Source organism: Nyctibius grandis, chromosome 26, assembly GCF_013368605.1.
Source record: "Nyctibius grandis isolate bNycGra1 chromosome 26, bNycGra1.pri, whole genome shotgun sequence".
Taxonomy (NCBI): domain Eukaryota; kingdom Metazoa; phylum Chordata; class Aves; order Nyctibiiformes; family Nyctibiidae; genus Nyctibius; species Nyctibius grandis.
Genome location: NC_090683.1, coordinates 6,287,026 through 6,297,405, shown reverse-complemented (window position 1 = coordinate 6,297,405; position 10,380 = coordinate 6,287,026). Strand labels below are relative to the sequence as shown.

The 10,380-nt window shown below is 69.0% G+C and overlaps 2 protein-coding genes across 3 annotated transcripts; both read right to left on the bottom strand.

Annotated features, from left to right (window-relative positions):
- Positions 1–1,814: 1,814 nt before the first annotated feature.
- Positions 1,815–3,689, bottom strand: CSF3 (colony stimulating factor 3). The gene is made up of 5 exons (XM_068418945.1): positions 3,674–3,689; positions 3,187–3,356; positions 2,667–2,774; positions 2,368–2,514; positions 1,815–1,985 (listed from the first exon to the last, which is right to left on the bottom strand). The coding sequence occupies exons 1-5, from the start codon at positions 3,687–3,689 to the stop codon at positions 1,815–1,817; spliced, it is 612 nt and encodes a 203-aa protein (XP_068275046.1).
- Positions 3,690–6,066: 2,377 nt separating this feature from the next.
- PSMD3 (proteasome 26S subunit, non-ATPase 3) lies at positions 6,067–10,355 on the bottom strand. Of its 2 annotated transcripts, XM_068418703.1 has the most exons (12): positions 10,147–10,355; positions 9,256–9,446; positions 8,865–9,002; positions 8,519–8,655; positions 8,254–8,444; positions 7,999–8,102; positions 7,782–7,896; positions 7,419–7,538; positions 7,226–7,329; positions 6,801–6,956; positions 6,653–6,703; positions 6,067–6,558 (listed from the first exon to the last, which is right to left on the bottom strand). In XM_068418703.1, the coding sequence occupies exons 1-12, from the start codon at positions 10,313–10,315 to the stop codon at positions 6,481–6,483; spliced, it is 1,554 nt and encodes a 517-aa protein (XP_068274804.1). In that variant the 5' UTR covers positions 10,316–10,355; the 3' UTR covers positions 6,067–6,480. The 2 variants fall into 2 exon arrangements, with proteins under 2 accessions (XP_068274804.1, XP_068274805.1); XM_068418704.1 differs by lacking the exons at positions 6,067–6,558; positions 6,653–6,703 and having other exon boundaries at positions 6,948–7,038.
- Between the last annotated feature and the right edge of the window lie 25 nt (positions 10,356–10,380).

Genomic DNA, 10,380 nt, shown 5'->3' with positions numbered 1-10,380 from the left:
GCAGGGTGCGTGGGCAAAGCGGCGTGGGCACCGGCTGCCCCGCGGTGGGATGGCAGCGAGGGTCTGGAATGGGGCGGGGGGCAGCAGTGGGGCTCCGGCCTCGCGCCGACCCCTTCCCAGGGCTGGGAAACTGGGGGAAGGCAGGAGCAGGGACCCCCGGGCACCCACCGGGGCTTGGGTCCGTCTGCCGCGGCTGGGCTGAGCGCGGTGCGGGGACGCTGGTGGTGACGGGACACGAGCACGGGGCCGGTGGGAGGAAACGGGGCTGGTGCAAGGCCGGGAGCGCGGGGACAGCCCGCGGTGGCCAAACACCCGCGGGGGAGCGGGGAGAGGCCGTGGGCTGACTGGGGATGGCCGCGGGGGCTTGCCAGGGCACAGGGAGAGGCCGAGGGCTCCTGGTTCTGCTGCCTTCACTCGGGCACATCCCGTGGCTGCCCACTTTGCCTTTCTTGCTGCTGGAAATCCTATCCCATCGTGGCAGCTCTGGGAGGGCTCTGGGCACATCCCTGGGCATCTCCGGGGCAGATTCCCCTTGCCCTGAGCGCTCGTTACACCTGAGCTCGCCCTTCCTGCATGGGACGGGGATGCTCTGGGCTGCCGGGGGTGGTGACCCCCACACCAGCTGCCGGTGGGTCCCGGCGCGATGCTGGTGCCAGGGCTCTCCCCGGGGCTGCCGCTGCCGGCTCCGGCGCTTTCTAGGAATCAGCTCTTGCCCAAGCGGCGCTGCCGGGGGTAGGGAGGAAGCTGCCGCCCCTGGCCACCCCACGGGTGCTTCCCAGCCCCCGGGGGCCTGCGCAGCGTTGCCGGGGGTGCCGGTTTCCCCCGGGGCCGGGCACCGCTGAGCCGATGCCAGCGACCGCGGTGGAAATGAGCCCGTTTCCGCGTGCCCCATCACTCTGTCCCCGTGTCCCCACGCAGCATCCCCCCGCGCAGATGGAGGCAGCAGGAAGGACAAACAGCCCCGACTCTGGAGCAAAAATAGACTTTATTATTTCCATTTTTATCGCATATAAAAAAAAATAGCACGTGTTTCTCTGGGGCTCGCCCAGCTGCGGCAATAAATACCGTACAAACGCCCCGCTCGGGAACCCCGCGGGGCTGTGACGTTTCCTACCCACAAATACCCTGCGTGGGCCTGGGGGAGCTGCCAGCACGGCCACGAGCCCAGGGGCAGTGCCGGGCTGTGCCCAGTGATGGGAGCAAATAACTTAAATTGCAATAAATACCCGGAGTTGGGCGGGGAAGGGGCACGGGTGCGGGCAGAGTGAAGCTGCAGCCCCCCAAGGTGCTGGGGCTCCCCTGGAAAAGCCTCATCCCGGGAGGCTGCTGCTTCCCTGCGGCTCCTCCGTCCTCCCCTCCCTCCCTCTTCCCTAATGGCTAATAAATACTAATTAATGTAACTATGCCTGATTGAGGGAACAGCCCTCAGGTCTGTCCCTGCAGCCTGGGCAGGGAGATGCTGCTCTAAAGCATCTTCATCCGACGATGGGTCCCCCCTTGGCACCCGCAGCGCCCTGTGCGAGCCGTGGGGAAACTGAGGCACGCCGGGTGCCCGGGGCTGGGCACGGTGGAGCAGCGGCCGCGGGGGCTCAGCCCAGCTCCCAAACCTCGTAGCAGAGATACGCTTTTGTTTAAATATTAAACAAGGGTGATGCTGTGCACGGACAGCCGTGCGCCGTGGCACCGCAGGGCCGGCCGCCCTGCTCGGGGCCTGATAAATATTAAATAGCGATAAATATTAAATTAGCGGAAAAGCCGGGTGCTCCTGGGGCTGGGACATCAATAAATAGGGTGCGGCGGCGCGGGGCCGGGCGTCAGAGGCGGGCGAGGTGCCGCAGCGCCCGGTACGCCGTCTCCAGGAACCGCTGGAAGTTGGCCAGGATGAAGAAGCCGCCGACCTGGTGGTGGAAGCGGGAGGAGAAGGCGGGGAGGGGACCCCGCTCCTCGGCGGGGAACGTCACCGTGGCCAGGCCCAGGTCCTCCATCTGCAGCCGGGCAGAGGTGGCACCGTCAGCCCTGGACCCTGAGACGCCCCGGGAGCGCGGCAGCATCCTGGCGGGGCCCCAGAGCTGCTGCGAGCCCGGGGACGCTGAGCCCGTGTCCCGGCTGTGCCCTCCCCGTCCCCTTGTCCCCCCCAGGGATGCAGACCCCTACTTCCCCTTGTCCCCCCCAGGGATGCAGACCCCCACGTCCCTGCTGTGCCCTCCCTGTCCCCTTGTCCCCCCAGGGATACAGACCCCCATGTCCCCACCATGCCCTCTCCATCCCCTTCTCCCCCCCAGGGATGCAGACCCCCACGTCCCTGCCGTGCCCTCCCCATCCCCCCGGGGCCGCAGACCCCGCTGTGCGCCCCCCGTCCCCCCTCACCTGCTGCTGGATGTTGGAGGAGAGGTTGGCCGCGTCCAGCTGCAGGGTCTCCACCAGGCCGGCGTGCGCGGGCAGCAGCTCCCGGACGGCGGCGAGGGAGCCGTGGTAGGTGCGGAGCCCGGCGCGGATCTGGCTGAAGCAGGCCTCCTGCGGCGGGCACGGCGGGGTCACCGGGGCTCGGCCACAGCCCGGCCACCGAGCCACGAGCCACGACGGGCTCCGGGTTGCCCCACGCAGCAGCGAAGCCGGCGGGGCTGAGGCCGGCCAGCTCGTGGCAGGGGTGGGCTGCCCGCACTCACCGCCTGGAAGGCGCGGCTGTGGCACTGCTCCAGCGGCGGCTGCGCGATGCCCAGGTCCTGCCGCACCAGCAGCAGCTCTTCCTCCTTGCACAGCTGGAAGGTGTCGCACTGCGGCCGAGGGGGACGGGGTCAGGGTGGCCAGAGGACCCCGCCGCCCCCCGACACCCCATCCCTGGGGAGCGGGACCCCCCCACAGCCCAGCCAGGAGGAGGCAGGGGATGGGGTGGACCAGTGAGATGGGCACAGGACAAGAGCAAACCGTGGCATGGCTGTGCCCCGGGGGGTCCCCACACGTCCCCGCAGGAGCAGCGGGGCCGTGCATGGTGGCAGCCCCCGCGGGTGCCCCAGGACCCCGGGGCTGGGCACCACGGCAGGCGGCCGAGGCGCAGGGGACACCGCTGGCTCCCGGCCTGGGTGTGCTGATAAAGCCGGGGAGGGGAAGGTCACCTTATCTGTGACCCCGCAGCGCCCGCGGCCACCCTGTCCCCCCCCCCGCCCCGCTGTGGCACCCGGGACTCACCACCACGCGCTGCAGCGCGGCCACGTCCCCCTTGATCTTGCGGGCGAACTCGAGGTTCTTGTGCAGGAAGAGCTGGAAGTCCTGGTCCCCCGAGAGCTCGGCCAGCGGCGCCCCGTCCAGCGCCCGCCACGGCGCCCACAGCAGCGCGCCCAGCAGCAGCCCCAGCGCGCCTGCGGGGACGGCGGCTCAGCCGTGGGGACCCCCCGGCCCCGGCCCCAGCCCAGCAACCAGATCCCCCCCACCCCGGGGATGGTGGCACCTGGGGAAGGGGCAGGGACCCCCCGAAAGGGGGAGAGGGACTGGGTGCTCCCTGCGTGCCACTGGGGCAGCGGGCTGGGGGCACTGGGTGTGCGGTGGGTGTAGTGAGTGGTGTGGGTGCTCGGGTGCAGCGGGTGCTACGGGTAGAGTGGGGTTTATGGGTGTTATGGGTGCTGTGGGGTTTATGGGTGCTGCAGGGGCAGCGGGTGCTGGGGCCGCGGGTACTCACGGGTGAGGCAGCACATGGTGCCCGGCTCGGCGTCTCCTCCTCTCGACTAGCACGGCACGGCCCGGCCCGGCCCGGCACAGCTCGCTCCTGCCCCGGCTCTGGGCGGCCTCATCGATCGGGGCATTTATAGCGGCCCCCGGGGATTCACACCGATGTGGCAACCGCGCCGATTGCTTCATTTGTCTTAATCACCCACATGCAAATCCCGGGAGCCCGGTGCCCCGGCGCTGCCCACCCGCAGGGGCTTTCCCGGGGCTGGTGGGCAGCGGTGCCCCTCGGCGGGCGCCCGCTGCAGCCCTGGCACCGCGGCAGGTGCCGGGGCGGTGCCGGTGCCTCGGTGACTCATTAACCCGCCCGCAGGGCTCCCTCCTCGCCGGCTGGGCTGGCCGGTGCCCAGCGCCGCAGGGTCACTCGCAGGTGACCGGGCGAGGGGACGGTGGCCGTTGGCACCGGTGTCCCTCCGGCAGCGTCACCGTCCCGTGGGGACATCACTCCTGCCAGCTGTGGGAGCCCCTCGCCCCGGCGTCAGGGCGGGCACCGGCCGAGTGACCTTCACCCTGGTGGCACCAGCTGGAGGTGGCCAAGGTGAGACCCTGCCAGGCGCCTGCACAGGGACGCGGCACCCCGGCTCGGCGCCCTGGGGCCAGATCCTGCCCCGCTGGGTGCCGCGGGGCTGGGCCGTGCTCAGCGTCCCCGTGTGTGGTGCTGAGCACTGGGCCATGCTGGGGCTGACCCCCCCCCCGGCCAGGGGCCGTCCCCGCCTGCCCCTTCGGGGAAGCGGCTGCCCGTGCAGCCCCGCAGCGGGGCCGGCTGCTCCCTGCCCTGCGCTGACGTGGGAATTTTGGCTCGTGCCGCTTCCCGCAAGCGCTTCCAGGATGATCCGCTGGGCCGGTGCCAGCTGGGCCGGGTCCTGCCCGGCACGGGCTGCCCGGGGCGCGGGAGGCACCCGCCTGACCCCCAGCCCTGGGGTCTGGGAGGTCTGGGCAGGGCGACCCCGGGGCAAGGCTGTGCCGTGGGGTCTCACCCTGTGCCACCATCCCCGTGCCTGGGCCTGGGTCCCATCACTGTCCTCCTGCAGGTCACGGGGTTGGGATGGGGACAGGGACCCCCGTCCTCGCACGCTGCAGACCTTGGTGCGCCTGGCGGGTACAGCCCACGGGGTGCAGCTGGCAGAGCCCGCCCCAGGCACCTGGGGGCTGCTCCTGCCTCCAGCTGGGGAAGGGACCCCCGGGGGCTGCAGCCAATCCCTGAGCACCCCGGGGGGCCTCGCCCAGCACGAGGCAGGTGTTAACTCTGAAACCTAATGATGGCTTCCCTTCCCAGGACCTGGCAGCACCAGTGCTCTGCCCTCAGGCTGCGTGGAAGGACCTTGATAGTGGAGACTTTCATGGGATTTCCTGGGAGAAACCCCCCCCCCATCTCTGCCTTTGCCCTCCGGGAGCCGGTGCCCGTGGAGGGGACTTTGCGTGGCTGCCCAAGCGCCCGCGGCATCGCCCTGTTCCCCAGAGCGGAGCTGCCATCTCAGCAGGTTGGTGCTTTCAGGAATCGGGGCGGGGGGGACGTGAATCAGCGCCTGGTGGGTGCCCAAAGCCCCCGTCAGCTTTCCAAGAAAGGAAGTGGTGGTTGGACCTGAAACCCCGTGGGTGGTGGGGCGCGGGCGGCCGAGCTGGCCCAGCGCAACCCAGCCTGGGGCTGGTGCCCGCCCCGCTGCCGCTCTGCCTCGTGGCCACCCTTCCTCTCTGCGGGCCTGACCCGGGCACCCTCCGGCGCTGGTGGGGTCTCACTTCCCTGCTCTGCCCCAGGGGTGGCCCTGGCGCGGGGACAGGCTGCGTCCAGCCCCCTGGGGCAGCCCCACACTTGACCCTCGGCCCCCGGCTGCTGGCCCCGCATGGGCACACCGGGAGATTCCCAGATTTCCCCAGAGGATGAGCCCAGCTGGTCCCAGATGTTGGTGGGACCCACCCGAGGTGGCTGAGTGTCCCCTGCCCCCATTGCGGGTGTCTGTGGGGCTGCGGGGGCACGAGGAGGGCCTGCTGACCCCGTGCCTTTCCCGGCAGGGTGAGGTGGGGCTCAGCCCTATCCCCCCCCCACGCACACGGTGCTGATCCCGGTAATCCCGGCTCTGGCCCTTGGCTGCAGCCTCAGAACAAAGCAGTTTTGGGGAAATGGGACCCACAGATGGTGTCTGTCAGCGCTGGGTGGGCGCTCCTGGCCCAGCCCCGCTGCTGCCACCAAGCCCCGGGTGCCCCCAGCTCAGCTTGGGGCTGGACCCCGGCACCCAGAGACCCCAGACCCTGGGATGGCAGCTCCAGCCTGGGGGGGTCTGGGCCAGCGCTGGCCCCAGCCCCAGCCCTAGCCCTGGGCAGGTAACAGACGTCACTCACAGTCACACCGACAGGCAGGAGCAGGCCGGGCTGGCGGGTTTTTTTTTTCCAACTTTTTATTTTAAAAGTCATAATTGAAGCTTAACAAAATTTGACCCCGTTATTGTTGTGCGAGCGGGGGGCACCCGCGGCCCCCCGCCTGCCCCGGAGCTCCCCGACCGTGGGCTCCTCCGCGACCGCCCGAACCACGAGCGACGTTAAAGGAACGTTTGTTTATTGGGGAGGGGGGTCCCGCCGGGGGTGGCAGGGGGACGGCAGAGCAGGGCCTGCGGCTGCGGGCCCAGGGACCCCCGCGCCCCCCTCCCCCCGTACAGACATGCAGGTGCTGATAAAGGCCAGGCAGAGTGGGGGGGGCTTTGGGGGGCTCCGCTCAGGCAGCATCTTCCCTAGGGAGAAATAAAAAAATAGAGCCAGGCCCGAGGGTCACGGAAAACCGTCGTCATCGTCCTCTGCCATCTCCTTGGCGAACTCCAGGTCCTGCTGCTCGCGCTCCCGGCGCTCCTGGAAGGCAAAGGCGGAGGTTGGTGGCAGTTGGGGGGACGGGGGCTGCGTCCTTTCGGTGGCTGCAGCACCAGCGACTCCGCTGCGATCTCACCTCTGCAGATTCCAAGTCCTTGTTATAAGATTTGGGTGGGAACCTCATGGCCTGGGGGAAAAAAAAGAAGGGAGAGGAGAAGCTCTGAGGTGAGGAAGGCCCCGACGCTGCCCCGCCGCCCCCCTCAGCCCGGCCCTGCCGCGCTCACCTTGACCGACATGTTGTGGATGTCGAGGCAGAAGGAGATGCGCTGGTGGAAGGCCAGCTGGGGCTCCCGGGTGGAGTAGATGTCGATGGTTTCCTTGGACTGGACGTAGCCCTTCTCGTGGTTGATGCTGGCCTCGATCACGCCGTCCCGGATGGCCTGCAAGCCGGAGGGCACGCGGTCAGGGCCCCCGCCGGCTCCGAGGGCTGAGGCAGCAGTTTAGAGTGAAGGGAGGAGCTGGCTGCTGTGACAGGAGCGGTGGGCTCAGGACGTGGCCCACGGAGAGGGGACTTGGTGCCCTGAGTGTCCCCCAGCGGCCCTGGGAGGGGCCTCAACCTAAAACCAGCAGCTGCCGCAGGAGGGGAGCAGGCAGAGGCAGCCTGTGAGGAGCGGGGGCTGTGGGTGGGACAGGGGACGGGATGTCACACCTTGGCGACAATGAACTCCGCATCCTCCGGGCTGTCCAGCTGCAGCTTCTGGGCGATATCGGCCAGGGAGATGCGGGAGTAGGAGAGGCTGATCATCCGGACGCCTGCGGGGGAGGCAGGAGAGTGGAGCCCCCCGGGACAGGCAGCCCTGGCGTGACGGGGTCCCCAGGCACCACGGCGGGGGGTCTCCTACCCGTCTTGATGACGTTGTGCCTCAGACGGATGATCAGGGTGTAGGTGCCGTCGGCCTGGAACTTGTCCCCAAACTGATCGAGGACTTGGTTGAACTTGGCCAGGTTCCCGGTCCTGACGGCTGGAGGAGAGAACGAACGTGTCAACGGGGGAAGGAGCGAGGGGCAGGGCTGACCCCCAGGCCTGCCACCCCCTCCTCCCCAAGGGGAGTCTGCAGCTGAGTCCCACCAAGGGGAGAAGAGAGAAACCCCCGCTGCTCCCCTCCCCAGGGCTTCCCGCTCCCTTGGAGCGCAGGACGTTGTGCCAAGGCACCGGGAAGGGCCGGAGCGTGGACAGGAGCGTGGGCAGGGGCGGCCCCTCGTACCCTGAGTCAGGAGGAAGTAGGGCATGAGCGACCGCTTGAGGGAGGGCTGGCGGAACTGGAGCCTGTCCGGGATCTCCCCGAGCAGCAGCTCCACCACGATGAGCAGCTTGTGCACCTGGAGCAGAACGAGACGGTGAGTCCCTGTGGGGCCCAGCCTCGAGGCAGCTCCCCCGGGGTGGGGGGTACCGGAGCCCCCCAGCTTCCCCTCCCCGCTCACCGTCTGCTTGAAGCCGACGGCCGTGTGCTGCGGCGCCTTCCGCAGGGCGTTGGTCATGGTCCTCCGCGCCTCCGAGTACTCCAGCTGGATGGCCTTGATGCGCCCTGCGTCACACGGGGCGGGAGGCGTTTGGAAAAGCCACCGAGTGAATCCAACCAGATCCAGCTGCTCAAACAGGTTCTTCGGGGAAGCAGCACCCCCGATCTCGGGCGCAGCCTGAGCTGCCGGCGCTGCGCGGGACCCTCCGCGTCTCACCTGTGTAGTAGAGGTACCGAGCCCACTCGTTGTTGTTGGCCTGCTCGGGAAACACGGACTTGGAGACGAGCTTTTCTGCTTGGTCGTAGAGGTTGTAGTGGAGATAGTTCCTCAGGAGCAGGTTCAGGAGGGTGGCCTGCCCGTCTGCGTCGTGGCGCAGCGTGGCCGTCCGTAGCCGGGCGTGCAGGAAGCTGCAGGGAAGGGAGAGAACGTGTCAGGGAGGAGACCAAGCTCAGGGAGAGCCCGTGCCCAGGACCTGCCCCACCTCCGGACCACGTCGAGTTTGTTCAGGAACTCGTAGATGCGGGAGTGGTAGTAGTAACATTTCGCCACCACCAGGTCAAGAGCCCGGCGGTTCTGGGAGCTGATCTTCTGCATCAGGTCGTCGGACACTTTCTGAGCCTGCAGGAGGGGAACGGAGGTCAGAGGAGAGGAACGGCTGCCTGGGAGAGCAGAGAGACTGCCAGGGCTGCGGGGCTGAGCCCGGGGCTGCCCCACACACACCGGGAGCAAAGGGGAAAGCGTGGGGCCGCAGACAGGCGGGTGCCTGAGGCTCTCCAGGCCCTGCCTGGCCCAGCAGCACCACACGAAGGGCTCAGTTTCAGACTCACCTCTGGGTATCGCTTGCTGTTCATCAGGTAGATGACAAGAAGCAGCTGGAGGTAGGTCTCCACCTCTGGCAGGAGAGGGGCTGAGGCCGCCTTCCCCGTCCGCGGGCGAAACTGCAGCTCGGCTTCCGTGTCCATGGACTGGGGGGAGAGAGACGTGCTGGACCCCGGCACAGCTCTGCTTGAGGTGTGACACGAGAGCCAGCCCGGGCTGCTGGCACTACAGTCCCACCCTGCCAAGAGCTGCAGCCACCCGTCTCATCCCACAGGCGCCCTGAGCAGCCGGGCTGCGTGTCCCAATGTCCCCAAGCCCTCGCTGTTCCCAGCACAGTGGCACCCGCAGGCTCCTCGGTGCGGGACAGATGTCCCCTCTCCCCGTCCCCTGCCACCCTACCTCCTCCAGGAAGCCGAGGAGGAAGTCCCGCACGGCGCTGTTGGAGGTGAAGAAGCCATTGATGGCTTTGTGAAGCACGTTGGAGTTGAGTCGGCGGGAGGTGGAGGGCAGCGCCCGCAGGGCCCGCAGGACGTAGCGCGGCTCCTTCCCCGACACGGCCTTCTCCAGCTGCTTCACGTGCTCTTTGATATCTGCGGGAGCACAAGGGACGCGCCGTCACACGCGGCTCCCAGAGGCCGCTGCCGAAGGACACACCAGAGCCAAACCAGCGCCGGGGTCCCTCCAGGTACGAGGTGCCCGTCCTGCTGCGGGTGGGACCCTCTGCTCGTGACACCGAGGGTGTGGGGCCTCAGTGTCCTGCGTGACCTGACCCATCCCCATGGCCAGCCCTGCTCGGAGTGGGGGGCTGGAGAAGACCCCTCCAGCGGTCCCTTCCCCCTCATCCCCACCACGGGCCCCAGCCTCCCTCTGCAGCCCCGAGGGGTCCCACCACAGCACCTCTGCAGCAGCCCCTGCCCCTCACAGGGACCCTCCCAGGGGTCCCCCAAAAACACCCCTCCCACCTCCCCTTCCCTCACAGACCCCCCCCACCTCCCTTTCCCCGCAGCGATCCCCCCCATTCCCCTCCCGGTACCTCTCCCCCACATACACCCCCCACTATTCCCTCCTCTACACGGGACCCCCACCCAGGGCTCCCTATAGCCACCCCTTCCCCTGCCCCCCCAGGGATCCCTCGCGGAGGCCCCCCCGAGCCGGCCCCGGTCCCTCTCTCTCCCCCATGAGCCCTCAACCGACACCCCCACCACAGATCCCCGTTACAGGGACCCCTCGCCGGTGCCCCCCCCCCCCTTCCCCTCAGCCCGGGGCCCCCGCACACCCCCCCCCGCTCACCCTCCAACGTGATGGCGTCAAGCTCTCGCTGCGGCTGCCGCTCCCCAGCCGCATCGGCCGCCACCGCCGCCTCCTCCTGCATCTCCACGTCGGGGGGGGCTGGCGGCGGCCCGTCGGGGGGGGCCTTGGCCTTGTCGCCGCGGCGGCGGGACGCGCCCTCCTGCTTCATGGCCGGGCGCGCCGGGCCGGCCGTGACACTGCAACTACCGCGGGGCACGCCGGGAGCCGCCAGGC